The sequence below is a fragment of the Scyliorhinus torazame genome, chromosome 6 (assembly GCF_047496885.1).
Source record: "Scyliorhinus torazame isolate Kashiwa2021f chromosome 6, sScyTor2.1, whole genome shotgun sequence".
Classification (NCBI taxonomy): domain Eukaryota; kingdom Metazoa; phylum Chordata; class Chondrichthyes; order Carcharhiniformes; family Scyliorhinidae; genus Scyliorhinus; species Scyliorhinus torazame.
Window position 1 is genome coordinate 228,579,545 of NC_092712.1, and position 20,980 is coordinate 228,600,524.

Genomic DNA, 20,980 nt, shown 5'->3' on the forward strand with positions numbered 1-20,980 from the left:
GATGGCAGGATCCCAGTACCGTGATGGCATTACCGTTATAGTCCAGGAGCTGGCAGGCTGCTGGAAGGACATTGGGGGGCTTCTTGATGCGTTTGAAGTCTGCCTGTGAGAGGAGGTTGGCAGAAGCACATGTGTCCAGCTTAAACTGGATGGAGCAGCGGTTGGCCTGCATCACCGCAGGCCATTCGTCCTCAGATTCCACAGCGAGGATGGACTGAATGCAAGATGAGTTAGATGTGGCATGTTCACGTGTGGTAATGATGCCCACTCGGTAGGCGGACTCCAGGCACTCGTCCTTTGGATCCGTTGTACTGCCAGGATCAGAATCCTGTAATTGTCGTTGCACATTCTGGACACGCCGTCGTCGAAATTGGGAGCGCTGGCCTCTGACTGATGGTGCAGACCTGCACAAGGCTGCATAGTGTCCAGGCTTCCCGCAGTTTAAACATCGCCTGTCTCTTGTAGGGCAGTGTCCCTTTAAGTGGGCGTTGCCACAGATCGGGCACGTCATGACGTCGGCGTCGTGACACGGTGTACGTCGTTGCACAGTGCGGTCGGCAGACGTCTGCACCTGCGCACTGTGGGTGTCGGCCGCTTCGTTATCCCGTTCGCATCGCGCATGCGTGGGGCTCCGGGAAAAGCGCGCGAGATGGCCGCTGTCTTCAATGCTGAGGCGCTACATCCGGGAGATGGCCTGCACACTCTCTGCCTCGTGGGAGGCAAGTTTCTCATTTTCAGCCGATTTGTATTGGGAATACCGATTTTTTGCGTGCTCATGCGCTGTACATGTTTCAATCGCGACTGGCAGGGTCATATGCTTGATTTTTAAGAGCTGCTCTCTCAGAGGATCAGAGTGAACTCCAAACACGATTTGGTCTCTGATCATGGAGTCAGCAATATCACCAAGGCTGCAGGACAGCGCTAGCAGGCGGAGGCTAGTTAAGAAGGCATTGAAAGATTCATCTTTACCTTGAAGACGTTGTTTGAATATGTAGCGCTCAAAGATTTCATTGGTGTTCACTTCATAGTGACTTTCGAACTTGTCCAGGATGATCTGAAACTTTGTCTTGTCCTGGCCTTCGGTGAAGTTAAACGAGTTGAAGCGTTTGATGGCTTGATCACCCGCTGTTGAGAGGAGACGCGCAATCTTTCTTGCATCAGACGCACCCTCGAGGCCTGAGGCTTCGATGTACAGCAGAAACATTTGCTTGAATATCCGCCAGTTGGCACTGAGATTGCCGGAGGTCCTGAGCTGGTGAGGAGCCTGAATCTTCTCCATGGTGCCGGGATACATTTGCTGGTCATCACGGAACGGACTGAGGTAAGCCACCTTAAATTAGTAGTCTCCTGGTATCATGTTGTGTTAGGTACACTGGTCTAACACTGGCTGCAACTGGATGCAGCTTAGATCAGAAAGATACTCCAGACCTTGAAGTTAGTTCAATCAGGTTTATTGAACTAAAAGCACAGTTAGCACAGTTCTCTTTGAGTTCGACTCTCTGCTAACTTAAGTGTGGTTACGCTGTTTGGCTGAACCAGACGAGCTCTTAGCCACGTGGTGGAGGTGTGAGATTGTAACAACACCCTTGACTGACTCTCTAGATGTTCATCAGTGGAAAGAGGCAGAGTGTGAGTGCTTTGTGTCTTTTATAGTCAGATCCCACCCCTGAGTGTCCTGCCTGCTTATTGGTCATGTCCTGTTCTCTGTGTCCATTAGCTGCTTGTCTGTATATCATTATGTGTGTGTGTGTGCCTGCATATCATGACAGGGACTACAGGATAAAGTGCTGTGAGAAACAGGGGTTGGAGGTGGGAAGGTTTCGGACATATACAGGGAATTGTTAGAGTGGGAAGGGGCCCCTATCAGAGAGGTGAAGAGGAAGTGGGAAGAGGAGTTGGGAGGGGAGCTGGAAACTGAACTGTGGGAAAAAGCCTTGAAAAGGGTAAATGTATCCTCGTCCTGTGCTAGACTCTGCTTGATTCAGTTCATGGTAGTCCACAGGGCCCACATAACGGTAGCCCGGATGAGTAGGTTCTTCGAGAAGGTGGAGGACAGATGTGGGTGGTGTTGGGGTAGCCCGGCCAACCATGTTCATATGTTTTGGGCATGTCCGAAACGGAAGGAATTCTGGCAGGGATTTGCAGATGTTATGTCAGAAGTCCTGGAAGGTAAGGTAACTCCGAGTCCAGAATTAGCAATATTTGGGGGGGTTGGAGGATCCGGGGGCAAGGGGGGCGGAGAGAGGGAGGCCGATATCCTGACCTTCTCCTCCCTGGTGGCCCGGAGACGGATCTTGCTGAGATGGAGGGACTCTGAACCCCCAAAATCAGGAGTGTGAGTCAGCGATATGGTAGAGTTTCTCAGTCTGGAGAAAATCAAGTTTGCTTTAAGAGGATCAATACAGGGATTCGCCCGGAGTTGGCAGCCGTTCCTCAATTTCTTTAACAAAAACTGAACGTCAGCAGTAAGGGGGAAAGGGAAAAAGAAAAGGGCGGGGGTGAAGGAAAATGGGAGGCATTTTCCAATAAAACACATGTGGTTTATTGTGTGTTGTTATTTTAGGGGGCATTTTGTGCATCGACTGGTGCGGTTGTTTTTGAAATGTCAATATGTTAAATTGTGAACATTGCAAATGCTTCAATAAATTTTTTTTTTTAAATTCCTGCTTTTGAAAATTTGAAAACTAAATCTCTGCATCTGCCTTCCTCCATTGATCAATCAGCACCCTGCCTTGAAATGGAAATGGGACACCATTCTTTTCTGTCAGTTTCAGGCAATATAACTAGAAACTATTTTATAACAGCTGTAGCCATTAGGAATGCTTTCCTTGGTTTCAGAAGTTGTAACTAACTTCAGCTCAGCAGGTTGTCCATTGATGCAAGAAGGCTGTAAAAACAGATTATGCCTTTGGTATGGTTTCTTAGTTGCTTGCAAACATAACAGGCACTTAAAGGTTTACATTTTTGCATTGGGGTAGGTGTTTCTTTCTTTCCACAATTAATGATGGTGTATTTGAATTCAGAGTTTTTAGATTGTTGGAGGCTTAAAGTAATTTTCAAATGCTTTTAAAATAATTCCCATTGATATTATTTGAGTCATGAGGACTGTACACAGTGGATAATGGGTGAGTGGCTACACAGATTAGATGGTGGGGGCATGAGGTTCTGAGGGGACATGGAGTGGTAGGGGCTGCCTGGGGTGGTGAGAGGTGAGGTTTAGTAGTCCTTCAAACAGCATTGGGTGCTGGGCTGCTGTGTTGAAGAACTGAGGTGGGCCTTCTAAATGGCCCACCTCTACACCATCACTCCTCATACATGCCATCACAGCTTCGAAATGCACTGTGAAGTCGACCTGTGTGTGAAATGACAAAAATCCTGGGACAAGTCACACATGGGTTGGTGTGCATTCCAGAAGGTGCAGATGTACGCTGGTCAGATTATCCCCAAGGCCACACAATAATCTGGACCTGGAGTGCATTCATAACGTAATGTTAGTGCTGTTGCAAAGTAACTACGAAGGAACAATCTCACAACGCCTGGGTTTGAAACTGATTGGAATATCAGTCCAGTGAAGTTCTAGTCTGGTTTACCAAGTGTTTACTTGGACCTCCTGACATTTGTAATTGTACTTATAATCTATTTAAATGTATTGAGGAAGTGGGCCTTCCAAATCACAGAGTAGAACTCGCTCTCCTGAATCTGACGGTCTCAAAAACAGTCACAATGCTTAAATAATGTAATCGGGTGAAAAGGATATTGGCTCGGACCTTCTGTGAAGTGCCAATCATTATAGGGTTGCTCCTCTGCTCAAACATTTCCACTACCAGACGCTGCTCCGCATTTCTTATCAGGCCTTCAGAGCCCAGCTTCTTCAGGAATGCAGAGCACAGCATCCATCACTCTAGTGTGAGCGTGGCAGAGTGGGGAGGGAGAGGGTGGAGAACAGGGAGGCGGACATACACACCCTTGTTATGGCACTAGCTTCCATATAAGCTTAAAGTTCTAATTTGCGTATAAGTGATTGGATGAATGCCAATGAATGGATGAGTACATGAATTAGTGAATAGGTAGCATGGTTGTGTAGGTAGGTAGATGTGCTAAGTGCGTAGGACAGGTGAAGCAAGCGAGCACGGTGACAAGTGGGTGAGATGGAAGATGAGTGAGGTGGTAGGTGGGTTGGGCAGTGAGGGGTAGCCAAGTCTGATCAGTGGCTAGTCAGGTCAGGTCGGAGTTCGGAAAGGGGGGTGGGTATGCAGTCAGGTCCGGTCATGAGGTTAGTCATGTTGGGTGCAGGTGTTGTTGGGGGTGGGGTTCAGAGAGATCATTATGAGTTATTAGGGTGGGGTTTCAATTGGGTAGCTGCCCAAGTGTTACACTAGATGTTTCTGACTAATATTCCCTGGGTAACTATCCAAAGTCAACAACTGACTTCTATGGAGTGAGCAGGGGTCAAACCTTCTGGGCAATTCCCACGGAGGTCAGTGTGTCAGACCTCTGTGGACTCCAGATGTGCATCTTGGGTCATATGCCTGGTCTCTAACGATCCAGAGGTGGGATGATTTGGGTCTTTCTGTTTATTGATCTGAAAGTATTTGATACCGTATAATTGTAACCTTAATGTTATTCCAAATTATAAGTGCCTGAACTTTAAAAGTGTCACTGCTGGTAAGATTCTGGCTTTAAATTTGGGTTTTACTTGGCAATCACGGCATACTATGATAAAGCTAAAATGCCAATTATGATATTAAAGCAATGGCAGAAATTACAATCCTTCCACTTGATTCCTGAAAAGTACTGAACAAACGTAGAAATATCAAACATGAATCCCAAGATAAAGTAACTGTAACATCCCCTACCTGAGACCAAGGTGAGGCATACCAGCTCGCTAGTGCATTGCTGAAGGCCCTTTCATTTGATGCTTTTGGACATGCATTCAGAATACATGCTCTCTCCAACTCCAGGTTAGGTCTTGGCAAGTGATTACACCTTTTGTAAGCAAATTCTTTATATTTTCCAGAAGTGTCTTTGTCTGCACACTTTAAGTGTCTCTTCTGAATCCCTTTTCCACAACTTACAGAACACTGGAAAACATTTAAAGGAGAAAAAAGAAAATTCTTTAAATGAGATAAAAGGAAACAGTTGATGAAGGTAATGCAGTTGATGTGATCCCTGTGCATTTCCAAAGGTATTTGATAAACTGCTGCAAAATAACTTTGCCAGCAAAGTTGAAACTACATATGAATAGAAGGGAGATGGATAAGAAGTTGTTCGAGTGACAGGAAACAGAGTGGTGGTAAATAGTAAATAGACTGAAGAAAGTTATATAGTGGGTGTCCCCTTGGTCGGCACTCACACCACTGATTTTCTTGATATATACATATGATATATGGATACATCTGAGGTAATACAATCCAAAAGGTACAATTCCAAAGTGGCGGCAGAAACATTAAAAAGTGGGGGCACAAATCATTGAAAGTGAAAGAACAGGTTGAGAAGGTGGTCAATGAGGCATAAGGGGCCTTGGTTTTTGGGCGGGACCTTTTAGAACCGGCCAGCCAGGCTCCATAGAGATCGGGGTGTCAACTTTAAAGGGCACCCCAATCAGAACTTATCAACTCCCGCCCCCCCCATCCACAATGATTGGGATCTCCCACTCCACTTCCCCCTCCCCCGCCAAGTCATCAGGCCCTCTCCCCCCAACACATTTCCACCCAACCCCTCACTACCTGCTCACTTCCCCATGCCTACAGGTTCCCGATAAATGGCCTTGGTGCTCTTCTCCCCCACCCCACCGCCCCTCACCGCACATAATATTAAACCCCCCCCCACTGTGCCAGGTGCAGTGCTGGGGGCAGTTCATACCCTTCTCCCCTGGGGGCTACACTTACCTTTGCACCGCTGGAGGGAACCACTCAAACTGAACTGAAGGAGGCAGTGGAGTAGTGGTGTTGTCACTGGGCCAGTGATCCAGAGTAATACTCTGGGGACCCATGTTCAAATCCCACCATGGCAAATGATGGAAATTGAATCCAATAAATATCTGGTAATGAAAAGTCAATAATAAGGAGAGCCCTGGACGGACCACCTGGCATCGACCTAGGGACTGGACATGAAATGGCCTTGTGGACCCTGAAAAGTCTTCCTTACTAACATTTGGGGTCATGTGCAAATATTGGGAGAGCTGTCTCACAGCCTTGTCAAGCAACAGCCTGACATAGTCATACTCAGGGAGTCATACCTGACAGATAACTTCCCAGACACCATAATCACCATCTCTGGGTATGTCCTGTCCCACTGGCATGACAGACCCTGCAGAGGTGGCGGCCAATGATATACAGTCGGGATGTAGTTGCCCTGGGAGTCCTCAACTTCGACTCTGGGCCTCAAAGTCTCATGGCTTCAGACCAAACATGGGCCAGGAAACCTCCTACTGATTACCACGTAGCATCCGCCCTCAGCTGATGAATCAGTACTCCTTCACATTGAAAACCACTTTGAGGAAGCACGGAGAGCGGCAATGGCACAGAATGTACTCTTGGTGGGGAACTTCACTATCATTGAACCACTACTGACTGAGCGGGCCGGATCCTAAAGAACATAACTGCTAGACTGGGTCTACGACATGTGGTGAGGGAACCAACAAGAGGGAAAAACATACTAGATGTCATCCTCACCAACCTTCCTGCTGCATATGTCCATGACAGTATCAGTAGGAATGACCACCGCTCAGTCCTTATGGAGACAAAGTTACATCTTCACATTGAGGATACCATCCATTGTGTTGTGTGGCACTATCCATGTGCTAAATGGGATGAACAGATCCAGTAACTAAAGACTGGGTGGGGCAGCACGGTGGAGCAGTGATTAGTGCTGTTGCCTCACGGCGCCGAGGTCCCAGGTTCGATCCCAGCTTTGGGTCACTGTCTGTGTGGGGTTTGCACATTCTCTCCGTGTTTGCATGGGTTTCGCTCCCACAACCCAAAGATGTGCAGGCAAGGTGGATTGGCCATGCTAAATTGCCCCTTAATTGGAAAAATGAATTGGGTACTCTAAATTTAGAAAAAAACAAAAAAGGTGGGCCATCAGCAGCAGCACAATTGTACTCGGGCACAATCTGTAATCTCTTTTTAAAAAATCTACCCTACAATCTGTAATCTCATGGCGCAGCATATCCCCCACTCTACCATTATCACCAATCCAGGGGATCAGCCGTGGTTCAATGAGGGCATGCCAGGAACAGAACCAGGCTTACTGAAAAATGAGGTGTCAACCTGGTGAAGTGACAACATCAGACTACATGCATACCAAACAAAATAAGCAGCAAGTGATAGACAGAGCTAAATGATCACATGACCAACGGATCAGATTTAAGCTCTGCCACGCTGAGTCATGAATGGTGATGGATAATTAAACAACTCATTGGAGGAAGAGGTTCCTTTAATATCCCCACCTTCAATGATGGAGGAGCCCAGCACACCTGTGTAAAAGACAATGCTGAAGCATTTGTGATAATCTTCAGCTAGAAGTGCCGAGTGGATGATCCATGTTGGTCTCTCCAGATGTCCCCAGCATCGCTGCAGGAGTTCTTCAGGGTAGCGTCCTAGGCCTAACCATCTTCAGCTGCTTCATCAATGACCTTCCTTCCATCATAAGGTCAGTTGTGGGGGTGTTCGTTGATGATTGCACAATGTTGAGCACCATTCACGACTCCTCAGACACTGAAGCAGTCCATATGCAAATGCAACAAGACCTGAGCAATATCCATGTTTGGGTTGACAATGGCAAGTAACATTCACACCACATAAGTGCCAGCCAATGACCATCTCCAATGAGAGGATCAAATCATCGCCCCATGACATTCAACGGCATTACCATCACTGAATGCCCCACTATCAACATCTTGAATGTTAACATTGGCCAGTAACTGAACTGGACTAGCCATATTAATACTGTGCTACAAGAGTATGTCAGAGGCTAAGAATCCTGCAGTTAGTAACTCACCAAAGCATATCCATGATCTACAAGGCACAAGTCAGGAGTGAGATGGAATACTCCCCACTTGCCTAGATGAGTGCAGCTCCAGCAATTCTCAAGAAGTTTGACACTATCCAGGACAAAGCAGTCAGCCTGATTGGTACTCCATCCATAAATATTCACTCCCTCCACCACCGACGCACAGTAGCAGCAGTGTGTACCATCTACAAGATGCACTGCAGGAACTCACCAAGGCTCCTTCAGCAGCAGCTTCAAAACCCACGAACGCTACCATATAGAAGGACAAGGGCAGCAGATACATGGGAACATCACCTCTTGGAAGTTCCCCTCGATGTCACGCATCATCCTGACTTGCAAATATATCAGTGTTCCTTCACTATTGCTGGGTCAAAATCCTGGAACTCCCTCCTTAATAGCACAGTTGGTGTACCTACAGCTCACGGCCTGCAACGGTTCGAGAAGGCGGTTCACCACCACCTTCTCAAGGACAATTAATGATGGGGAACAACTGGTGCCCTAGCTTGCGAAGCCCACATCCTTAAAAAAATTAATTAAAAAAAATTAATTTTAAAAGCTGTTGTAAACCTCGCCAAAGTGATGTTTGAATATTCAACGAGGGGGGTATCATATGATGGGGCGGGGGTTGGATAATGATATTAAAATATATTGAAATTAGGTTCTCGTCCTTTGTGGGTTCGAACCTCGTGGTATCACCAGCCAGTGGTGGGGAAATTCGGGAAATGTGGGGCGGGATTCTCTGACCTGAGGCTAAGTGTTGACGCTGTCGTAAACGTCGTCGCCTTTCTCGACGGTGTCAACATGCCCTCAGGAGCAGCGATTCTGCCCCTACAGGGGGCCAGCACGGCACTGGAGCGACCCATACCGCTCCAGCTGCCAATACCGGCGTCAGATGGCCGCCGCGCGTTTGCGCATGCGCAGTGCGACCGGCACGATTGCGCTGTGGCTCCCTTCTGTAGCCCTACACCATGTTGCGTCGGGGCCGGCGCGGAACAAAAGAGGTCCCTAGCTCGAGAGGCCGGCCCGCTGATCGGTAGGCTCCAATCGCGGGCCAGGCCACAGTGGAGGCCCCCGCACCAGGCCGTTCCCAGATGGATGCACGCCGAGGTCCCGCCGGGTAAGACCACACATGGACAGTGCTCGCGGGACTCGGATATTTTGTATGGCCGCTCGGCTCATCCCGTAGAGCGGCCCCAGACCGGTGCCGCGCTGGCGCCAATGGCCCTGATTCTCCGCTCTCCTGAGAATCGGCGGACTGGCGTTGGGGCGGCGTCGGGCGATTCGTGCCCGGCCCCGCAATTCTCCAGCCCGGCCTGGGCTGAGAGAACCCCGCCTGTGATCTCTCCGGAGAGAATCGCATTTCCCGATTCTCTCTAGATTTTCTGCTCGTGTCGCAGTTCTCTCTGACATCGAATGTGGGCTTAAAATCGCCCCAACATGTGGTCTTGTTGATGTTGCAAGCCGTTAACATTATCAATTGATTTTGAGATTCAGTTCATTGGAAACCTTACATGCTTCATTATTTCTGTTCTATCATTGCTGCTTATCCATTATTATCTATTGCTTTGTTGATCAATAAATTACTGTTGTCTCTTAAAAATAAACTGGTTACTCTACCTCAGCCCATGTAGATATAAACCATTGCATTTTACGATGTTTATGACAGCGTTTCAGCAGGCAGGTTTCCTGGGTTTTGGGTTTTGGTACTGTCTTGCAGGCGCTACCATGCAGGATGTGAGTCCTGGGAGTAGGATTCGTACTCTTGCAAACGACAGTCCTCTTCCTCCATCCTTTTCCACATGTTCGGGAACACTAGAGAACAAAAAAAATGTACAATGACTGGCTGGGTCAGATTAAAAACCATACCATTCTGACTTAAATGATGTTCTTCCAGTTTATATTTTCAGCTTAACTGCTGTGTTGCTTCAGTCACCTTCAGTATAAAAACTACTCATCTTCAATATTAATTTCCTAGCTCGGTTTTCTGAATTTTTGCTTTTGACTTATCCATCGAACCTATCCTTTAAATTCAATTTTATATCCAAGGAATTGCATTGCTTTTAGTTTTAAACTTCCACTGCAAATTTCGGTTGCTCTTTACTGGGACTGAGAAACAGCACAGTTAAACAGATTCTAACCTAGGGCATTGATGGATCTGTACTTTGGTCAATATATCTTATGTGTCGCCGCACAATATATTACTCGACAGAACTTAAAACTGAGCTTCATGCGTGAAGTAAATTCAAGCTTTATTCAGTCAGTTTTCAGATGTCTCTTGATCAAGTCAGTTTTCTTGCAAAAGCAGAGTTATTAAAAGTTTGTTTTGTCCAAGCAAATACAGGTGTCTGAGTTGAATTCAATACAAATTACAGTTCCTGATGATTTCTTCAAATTAAAATACATGATACAGAGAAGTTGAAAATAGACAAAATGGCAGCTTTCAGAGCAAAGCGCAGGAAATAGTTAAAGACAGGAAGTAAGATGATTCCGGAATAATTTGCTCAAAATCGGCACCCATTTTTAAGGTAATTGCTATTGCTAATGTTCTGTCCCCTTTCTGTCTGTGATTGGGTCATAACAATTATAGTTCATTTTAATTCGATAGAAATGGCTGTCCATTAAATTTTTAGTGTGGGGTGACTGGAACATCTCGTTCCCACCACACTTTATCAGTTCTCATGAACACTGAACTAGGAACTTTGCCCAGAATCACATACTAACGAATGTGTAACAAATGTGTCTGTCTGGAGTTTTAATCTGATCATTCTCATGCTATTCAGCAGTTTTCACTGTTTGTCTGTTTGAACTGTGAGACCTTAGTGAACCATTTTGATCCTGAACCATTTTAATAAGCCATTTTGATTTTGAACCATTTCTTCCTTTTAAACTTATTATATATTAAAACTAGATTTCTATCAGGCATGAACATTTTTTTTTTCTTTATTCATTCATGGAATGTGGGCATCGCTGGCAAGGCCATCATTTGGTGCTCATCACTGATTGCCCTTGTTCTAAGTGGCTTGCCAGGCCATTTCGGATGGCAGTTGAAAGTTAACCACATTTTCGGTGTGTGTGGAATTACGTGTGGGCCAGACCAGATAATGATGGCAGATTTCCTTCCCTAAAGGACATTAATAAACCAGAAGGGTTTTATGGCAATTTATAATAGTTGGCAGGGTCACCATTACTGAGACTAAATTTATATTCCAAATGTATTGATTGAATTCAAATCCCACTACCTGCCATGGTGGGATTTGACCCATGTCCTCTGGATTACTAGTTAAGTGACATTATCTCTAAGTCACATCCCCCCCAAATTGGTGCAGAGGTGATCCTTGTAGTCAGAACACTGAATGAAATTCATAACGTCAGAGGTAACCTACAACAGAAGCAAAGGAAAAATAGAGCCTGAAGTCTTAATGTCGCATTGCCATAATTAACACCTAAAAAGTGAACCCTCGCTTACTTGTTCTTTGTAGCCTCCTCTATAAAACTGGCACTCGTTCGACTGCCATTGATGCAGTGTCATGAGAGGAGCTTCAGAAAGTTTATTTATTCAAGTAAGTGTAGATGTTGTACTCAAACAGTGGCTCAATTAATGCCAAACCTTTTATAAAACTGTGAGGCGATGTTAAAATGAGAGGACATTTTACTGGTCATTTATCAAGCTGACATCCAACATGAGAGGGATATCTACCATTGGGAGTATTTAATAAATTGAGTGGTTTAAAGAGAGTGGAAATGAGAATTTGGAGCAAATGAGAAAGAGGTGCAAAATAATTTAAGCCAATATAAACAGTAAATATAAATAATCAGAAAGATTGAGGAATTTTTAAATATATATTGTAAGGGTCCTTCCTATTTACTCCCTGTTTATTCCCTTATTTCCTCTTTTCTTCTATTTTTGCTGTTACATTTTTGACCCATGGATGAGTATTGGACATGTATTTTTCAGGCAAGAAGCCTGGATCTTTAATTCAAGCAGGAAGAATCTGGAAGGCTGTGCTGGTTTAAACAGAAGCTGTAGACTGGCCAGCATCAGTAACAGAGAGATGGGTTGGGACGCGGTTTGATGGATTGGCCAAAAGGCTGTACGCTGCCTGGGAACAGGTGGTGATTCGATCCTATTCTACTGGGATATTTCTCCGAGTTCCAAGGTTTGAGTCTGGTTTCAGTTTTGGTACGGGCAGCACATGTGTATGAGAACACTTTCTTGTCCAGTGTGCTCAGAGCCCAATTAGGAAGGAAACAGTGTTTGATTCTGGTTCTGGGGTCTGAAGCAGGGCAAGTATAGCATGTTTCAGTCGGAGACCATTTGGAAAGAAATAGTGATTATAATTTCACCAGGTTTAGAATATGTATGGCAAATTACAAAGCAGGCAAAGCAGTAACTAAACAATGGAAACCTTCAAAGAGTAGATGGATCAGGTACAGGGCAGATACCTATGAAGAGAAAAGCAATAAGGCATCCAAAGCTAGAGATCCCTGGATGACTAAAGATACAGAGGTTAAAAGAAGATGGAAGAAAGAGGCTTATGACAATTTAAGGTTCATAATACAACAAGAATAAAGCTGAATTCACAAAGTAAAGAAATCATCTTGAAAACGGGGAATAAAAGAGGCAAAGAGAGACCGAGAGTAGATCAGCGGCTAACGTACAATGAACCTAAAAGTCTTTATACAAACATGCAAACAGTTAAAATATTTTCAAAGCGAGGGGCGGTTGATTCAGGGCCAAAAATACCTTCTTTCAGTGGAACAGGGCATGGCTATAGTATTAAATACATACTTTGTACCTGTCTTTACTAAATACGAGATTGTAGCAGTTAAACAGGAATAGGAGATAGGATAAAAAGTCCTCAAAATAGAAAAGGTCACCCAGTCTGAATGGGTTATCGAAAGAGTTACAGGTGGAAATTGCAGTGGCTCCTGACCACAATCTTTCAATCCTCCTTAACATATGGAGCTGGTACCAGAGGAGTGGAGGATTGTAAATGATATATTTGCTCAGAAATAGGATGGGGTATAAATCCAGCAACTCACAGGTGAGTCAGTCTAATATAATTAGTAAGAGTAAGTTCAAACAATGCTACAAAATTAATTGGCACTTTGAAAAATATAAGCTGATAAATGAATGTCAAATGAATGTGAAAGACAAATCGTGTGTGACTAACTTGATTGAATTCTTTGATGAATTAATAGATTATGGATGACAGTAGTGCAGTTGATATTGTGCACATGGATATTCAAAAAGGCATTTAATATACCACCACATATTGGGCACAATTTAACGTAAAAAGAGAGTCCTACTTTGGGCGTATAGCGGGCTGTTTCTCAGCACTTGCAGCACGGAGGACGACCCCGCAGGCTAACGTGGTTCTGCCATTTTTTTAGGGCTCTGCAGGGAAGGCTGTAATTACCTCATTTCCTGCCTTGACAAGCTCAGCCATTTTTAAACACCGGCTCGATCTTTCGACCCCCCCGGTCCCCACTATGGCCTCTGGACTACCACCTCCCCCACCACTCCCTCCCCCCGCCCACTGACCAACCTACCTCTTAGGGTGCTCGAGACCCCCCCTCACTCCATCTCTTAAGAGCAGGGAACCCCCGGGCCTGATCCCTGGCACAGGCAACTTTGCAGTGCCAAGGTGCCAGGTTGTCAGGAGTGCCAGGATACCCTGCCTAGAGCCCGACCACCTGGGGTCTCCAATGACCTATGAGACTTCCCCCCCCAGGTGCCATTATGCCTGGTCCACGTTTGTGTAGACTAGAGCTAAACGGTGCCATGGTGAGGTCTCCTAGGCGAGGCAGGTAGTTCACGGGCCTTAGTAGAACTTGGACTCGACATATTTAAATGAGACGAATGGCTCATTTGGATATGTTAATCTGGATCTCACGCAGTGAGGTCGAAATCTAGATTGCGAGGAGTTCTCGCGAGGAGTTCCAAACATCTCTCGTGAGATTAAATGCCGTTGTCACATCACCAAGTAGGGCGCGATGAGGCCATTAAATCAAGTCCATAGACCTGTTAACAAACTTGAAGGCCATGGGGTTGAAAATAACAGAAGTAACAGAAAGCAAAGAGTAGTGGTGAATTGTTGTATTCAGACTGGAGAGAAGTATGAAGTGATACAATTTTATGCAGGGAGAATGAGGAGAAGCAATTTCAACATAATGTTAGGATTTTAATGGGGTGCAGGAACATGGCGATTTGGGGGTTTATGTACCTAAACCTTTGGTAGTGGCATGTCAAAAAGATTTTTTTTACAAAACATACGGATTTCAACACTTTATTAATAAAGGTGTGGATTACAAAAGCAAGGACATCATCTAAGCTTCTGTAAAACACTAGTTATGACTCACTGGAGTATTTTTCTTCACTCGGGAGAAAGGATGTGAAAGCCTTGGAAAAGGGTGCAGAAGACTGGGGATGAGAGCTTTCAGTTATGCAAAGAGGCTGCGGAAGCTGGTGTTGCTCTCCATAGGGCAGAGAAGGTGAAGTGGAAATTTGACAGATGTGTTCAAGAGTAAATAAAGAGAAAATGTTTTCAATCACAGGAGGATATGTTTTAATTAAATGCGAGTTGTTATGACTTGGAATGTACTTCATGAATGGGTGGTGGAAGCTGATTTAATAGAACCATTCAGAAGAAAATTGGATGAGTATTTGAAAGGAAAATCAATTAATTCGGAGAAAAGAGTAGGGCAGTGGGTTTAATTGGCTCTACTGAAGAACCAGTGTAGACACAATGGGCTGAATGGACTCCCTCCTCCTGCGCTGTGTCATTCTACAGTGGAGAAAAATTTGACTTCTGGCCACTAGAGGTCAGTACATCTGTTTTGGTGTCCCACTGTTGGGAACATTGGGAGGAGTCAAATTGGGCTTGCTGATCCGTGTTCAATTATCTACTTTATCCCTCAAGGAACAGAACACCGCAGTATGAGCGCTACCTTCTAAAATGTATTTGAAAACCCAGAAAACACAGAACATAGAATCAAAGAACAATTAATTTTGCTACATGATTTGATGCTAGAATTTATATACACGGATGAAATTCTCCGCCTCGCGGCACCACGAACGTGAACCACGATCGGGCGGAGAATCGGATGTCCGGCCCAAATTAAGGTCTGCGCCCGGTGCTGATTCGTGCACCATGCTCCGGTCCCTCGCTGGTGGCAATATCTAGGTTTGTGCCCCCGCCAGGGGCAGACTGCAATAATAATAATAATACAATAATAATCGCTTATTGTCACAAGTAGGCTTCAATGAAGTTACTGCGAAAAGCCCCGAGTCGCCACATTCCGGCGCCTGTTGGGGAGGCTGTTACGGGAATTGAACTGTGCTGCTGGCCTTGTTCTGCATTACAAGCATTACAAGCCAGCTGTTTAGCCCACTGTGCTTAACCAGCCCCATTGATCATTGGTTAATCTTGCAGAATACATCCAAATCTGGCATTTGCATGCATTTAATAATAATAATAATAATCTTTATTGTCACAAGTAGGCTTACATTAACACTGCAATGAACTTAATGTGAAAATCCAGTTCAGGTACACAGAGGGAGAATTCAGAATATCCAATTCACCTAACAGCACATTTTTCGGGACTTATGGGAGGAAACCGGAGCACCCGGAGGAAACCCACGCAGCCAGAGAGAGCGTGCAGACTCCACACAGACAGTGACCCAAGCCGGGAATCGAGCCTGGGACACTGGAGCTGTGAAGCACCAGTGCTAACCACTGTGCTACCGTGCTGCCCACATTTAACTGATTAGCGTGTTTGACCCACCGTGCTCCGGGCCTCCACAATGCTCTGCCCCTCTCAGGCAGATGTCACGTGGGTGTGATTTGTTACAGGTATTTACAAACGGGGACTGACGGAATGGTTACTGAGGGGGAGAGAGAAGATAAGCAAAGTTTGTAAAACTGTAAAAAATTGTACTGCTTGTTGTGGTTGGCTCCCAGGGCCAGGGGGATTAGTGGGGAGTGACACGGCGACAGTTCTGTATATTCGGGTTGTCCCCCTCTGGATCGGGGTGGACTGGCTCAGGCTTTCATTGCTGCAGTATTTGTTATAAACACGCCCATTAGGTATAAGTTACAGGCCCCTGGCTGCTCTCTCTGTTGACTGCTCACTATGTCCTCTAAATGTTCACAGAGCCTCTGGTCATTTGGGAGCCCACCGAGGCCACTCCTCTGGACACCCTCAGACCCGTCAATGGGATGGGCGTGGCTAAGCTCAATCAGTGGCACACCAGGTGCTGCCACTCCTCAGTTCACTCAGAAGCGCAGCCCCATTGCAGGGGAATAGTAGAAATCACCCCAAACAAAGGACACATGCATTGTGGCCATTGGCACCCTCCCTGACACACTGCCCCTCTCAGGACAGAAGCCTCACCAGTGACACTAACGGCCCACTCCACAGGGCCAACAGCTGTCTTCAAGTCCTGCCTGCCCACCATGGTCCTGCTGCCAGCCCCCCACCTTCGGATAGTGTGTCACAACTTTTGCGTTACATCCAGGACACACATCACACTGCAGCTCTGCTCCCAGCAGACGCATACTTCCCTGCCTCACCCCCATCTGTAGGACCTGTCCACACATGACCCTCTAGGAGTGAAGGCGATTGGTGCCAAATGGTCACCCTTTCCACCGCACAACCAGGTGCCACCCTGCTGATGGAATAACACACAGCCCACCCAATGAGGACACCCACTGTGGAAACTAGAGTGGGGCCGCAGAGCCTATCGCTGACATGGGCTGTGGCAGCCACCGGTACCCCTTTTGACAGGGACGGGTGGTAGAGGCTCTCCTGTATCACTCCCTGATAGGGACAGGGGTGCAGTGTGGAAGGCAACATATCGGGCTAATGGCTGTGGGGTGCAGTGTGGAAGGGTTTAGGAGGGACATGTGGAGGGTGGAGCTGAAGTGCAACTCAGGGTCACCATGTAGCCTGCTGCATTTGGATGGACCAGGGAATACTCATCTTGCTAACATGTCTTCTCTTTCCCCCTGCAGGGAATGAATTTTAGAGTACAGCCAGGAATGATGGCTCGCTACCTGGCTGCAGCGGCCGTTGCGGACACACGGAGGCTGGTGCCACATGGCCTGTTCGGGAAAGTCCCTGCACAAGATGAGCCTGCCCCAGAAGAGCAAAGGAGGTGATGCATCAGGTCATCTATATACCGTCAGCGCCTGTTCTTCGAGGAGATGCCGGACCAAAGACTTTGGCTAACCAAGGAGACCGTGCACCGCCTATGCCAGATGATTGGATACCTGGCACCACAAGGGTTTGGGGATGATATCCACTCCCGGCGGTCATCAAGATAATGGTTTCCCTGAACATTTATGCCTCGGGGTCTTTCCAGTGGCCGAGGGGGAAACTGTCCGGGATCTCTCAGACATCTGTACACAAGTGCATCCTCGCTGTGACGGATACCCTATGTGCCTGGGCAGCAGACTATATAAACGTCAGTTTGGACCAGGCACACCGAGATGCCCATACAGCAGGATTTTCTGCCATCGCTGGCATGCCCCAGGTCCAGGGGGATGGCACACATGTCCCACTACGAGCACCGGCTCATCAGGGGGTGCCCTTCGTCAATTGGGAGGAGTTTCACTCCTTGAATATGCATTTGGTGTGTGACTGCCAGCTGTACATCATGTACGTCTGTGCCCAATATCCAGGCAGCATGCACAACGCATATATCCTGCCACGCTCGTTGGTTCCCGGCACCTTTGATGCTCTCCCTCAGGCGAGGGGTTGGCTCTTGGGTGACAGGGTAACCCACAAGGGTTTGGCGAATGATGCCTGTCTGGAGGCCCCAGAACGTGACGGAGAACCCCTATAATGACGCCCATGCAATAACCAGGAGCGTCACTGAGCGGTGCATTGGCATTCTCAAGACGCGCTTCTGATGCATGGACTGCTCCGGTGGCGTGATCCAATATAGCCCCAGAAAGGTCTCTAATATCGTGCTGGAATGTTGTATCCTGCATGACATCGCGCAGCAGAAGAGGGACATGCAGAAAGAGGATGAAAAACTCCAGGGCTCATCTGACGAGGAAGATGGCCAGGAAGAATTGGGCATGGAGCTTGGGCTGGCACGGCAGAACGCTCAATGTGTGCTCCAGGGCCGCCGTACCACCCCCAGATTTGCCTAATCGGAGACCTGGCCACCGGCAGCTCTGCCATCCTGTTCCACCTCACCATACTCTTCCCCACCTTACCCCCTTCCAAGGGGTGCCCCCTTCCCCATTGACGCTTATATCCTCCTGTCCCCCCCTCCCTTCACACCATGCCACCGCTCAGCTCCCCCCTCCGAGGGCCCAAGCAGCATCACTACAGGATGTTAGCTCTGCGCAGGCAGTATTAGTCGGTCTTGTCTATGCGACGGAGGATGATGAGGACTCGCTAATGAGCTCTGGTGCTCTTCATGGTTTGGCAAAATCTGACTCCAGCCTTCAGGAGCCCTGATGTCTTGATCTCTCACTACACTGGGGAGTTCCAGCGAGCGGAGCTCCCCATTGTACAGAACGGGGCTATGTGTGGTCTTGGCTATGCGTTCCCTGTTCCAGCCCCTTATACAACGCGAGTCGTGTTGAATAGCCATGTGTTTCTTGGCACTGCGAGCTCCGGGAAACATGCGCCAAATGCGCTCACTAGGGGACTTTGTTCCCTTTTGGGAGAATCGCGCGGTCTCCCAAATGGAAACTTTTGCCCACTACGTTAGCTGATATATTTCAGCCTCAACTCTGTTTGCATTAGTTAGCTTAATCAGTGACTGCACCATAAGTAGATCTGACTGAAATAATTCAAATGTAATATTTTGTTCAAATTTCCAAATGTTTAGAATTGAAATATGCTGGGGTGAATTCTCCGCCGAGGGGGTTCTCCGTTCTGCCGGCAGCATCCCCTCACCCGTGGTTTTCCTGTCCGTGGAAGTCCCATTGGCCGACGGCGGGAACGGAAAATCCTGCTGCTGGTGACGGTGTGCTGCCGAGGAACACACAGCTGGGGAGGCGGAGAATTCATCTCGCTGTTTCCAACAGAAAATAAGGCAGCTATAACAGAATCAGCCAACCTTTCATGTGTTTCATAAACTGCAACTGTGTACGATCAGCACCAACAAATCTTACAACTGGCAATTTAAATATTTTGCTTTCCTGAACTATTTGTGAGTAATAGCAAATTATGAGGCAAATACAAACAGATATACAACAGAGATGGAAAGACTTACACAAAGCTTTAACAGTTAAGGTCAAGTAATTGAGTTACCCATGCTTTCACCTCCTCAATAGCCACATCTAATTTAGAATTAGTAGATCAGAACACGTGTGTGGGCTGAGGTGCAGTGGATCAGATTCTGTTGACTATTTCATAATTGAGAACTAAAACTGATGTTTTACAAGACCAGGGGTACTGGTAGGGTGAACTGAAAAGGAACATTGCAATAAAATGCTGCCATTTATAGAACATACAGCATTAGATTCTAGGGATTCACATCCATTGAGCAACTCCAGGAAGCAAATAACCAACAGACATCACCAGTGTTACTTGTACATTGTCAGTCCGTGATGAATTCAACAGTTAAGTGGTACAAGCTTTTAATCCCCACCGGATTGCAATATATTACTGGTTATATTCTAGGTTAGAACGTGGAGTCTTGCATCTGTTAAAACACTCGGCTAAATTCAAGCTGAAAATTACCATTGAATAATCAGAATTCCTCCAGTAATTTTGATATGTACCTCAGACCAAGCTCCGACACTCCATGCAGGTGGACAGTGGCGAGTATTGCATGCTTGCTTTCGTATTGGCATTGGAAATGGGCACAACGCGTGATGCACATCCTCGAGCTTATTATAAGCAAGTCTTCGGGTGCAGCGGACTTGTCTATTCTGTTCACCTCTTCCACATGTTTGGCTGCATTCTCCCCAGTCGCCAACAGCCCAGCTGTAGAAACATCACAACAGTTCACAAGCACATATTAAAGTGGAGGATTAAAACTGACAGTTATCAGAAACCTGGAATGCAAGGTCGTGCTTACTCTGAAGATTACCTGATCCCACACTAATACTGCTTTTGAACAGAATAAAGTGCATTCGACTGAATAAATTAAGTAACATTAAATCTGCATGGCTCACTTTGGATCCATACTCCAGAGTCAGCTTGCTTTTTTGGGTGCATTAATTTGCATTCAAGATATACTGAAGCTTTAATCTTTAATCAACCTTATCGTCCTTCTTGTCTATCAAAAATAAATTAAGCGTTCATGCTGTCCTTTATGATCCAAAGGCCTGGAAGATTGCAGAGAGATTGCAAATGGATCTCATAATAATGGAATAGAAGATTCTCCTTTCAGAATAGTTGGACAGCCAGATCAGCTCATATGGATCGTTTTAAATTTAGAACTGTGTACAGGTGTTAATTTAGTAGGTCTTAGCAGCAAATTAGTTAAATTATAATGATATGAAGAAAATTCGACTAAATTAACATTTAAAAGTGATAGCCCAGTTTCAAAAACTATTCCATCGCCAAAGGGAATCTAATTACCTGGTGGAAACCAGGTGTGCGTGCAGCTAAAATTCAGCAAGTTACTTACTCTTACTCTTATGCTGTTCTGAATTTCACCCTGCAAGATTTTGGAGGTGAATGAAGCCCTGGATTAAGGCCCAGCTTAATTGATTTAGTTAAGTTATGGTCCTGTAACATCAATTGGACCCTGATTGTACTTGAACAGATCGGAGTGGAAAATCGCCAAAGCTGATCAGAGGACAGAAAAAGAACTACAGGGTAAGTAAATGTTTTCTTTTGTGGGGCCATGAGAAGTTTTTCTCTGGGTTCTTTAAAGTTGCGCTCTCCCTTTTCCCACCACTGTCTCCCATGAGACTTCCAAAACCCCATTTCTGCCACTTATGCCCAAATTAGCAAGTGGCCATGGACCGTCTAATCTCGCTCTGCCAGC

At 46.2% G+C, this 20,980-nt stretch overlaps 1 protein-coding gene across 1 annotated transcript in view; it reads right to left on the bottom strand.

Moving 5' to 3' along the window:
* adamts16 (ADAM metallopeptidase with thrombospondin type 1 motif, 16) overlaps nt 1-20,980 on the bottom strand; it is a 359,351-nt gene that overhangs the window by 13,256 nt on the left and 325,115 nt on the right. The window contains exons 19-21 of the mRNA XM_072509492.1: nt 19,764-19,968; nt 9,631-9,825; nt 4,857-5,081 (exon numbers count right to left, since the gene is read on the bottom strand). Of these exons, the coding sequence (XP_072365593.1) occupies nt 4,857-5,081; nt 9,631-9,825; nt 19,764-19,968 (625 nt within the window). The remainder of the gene's footprint in view (nt 1-4,856; nt 5,082-9,630; nt 9,826-19,763; nt 19,969-20,980) is intronic.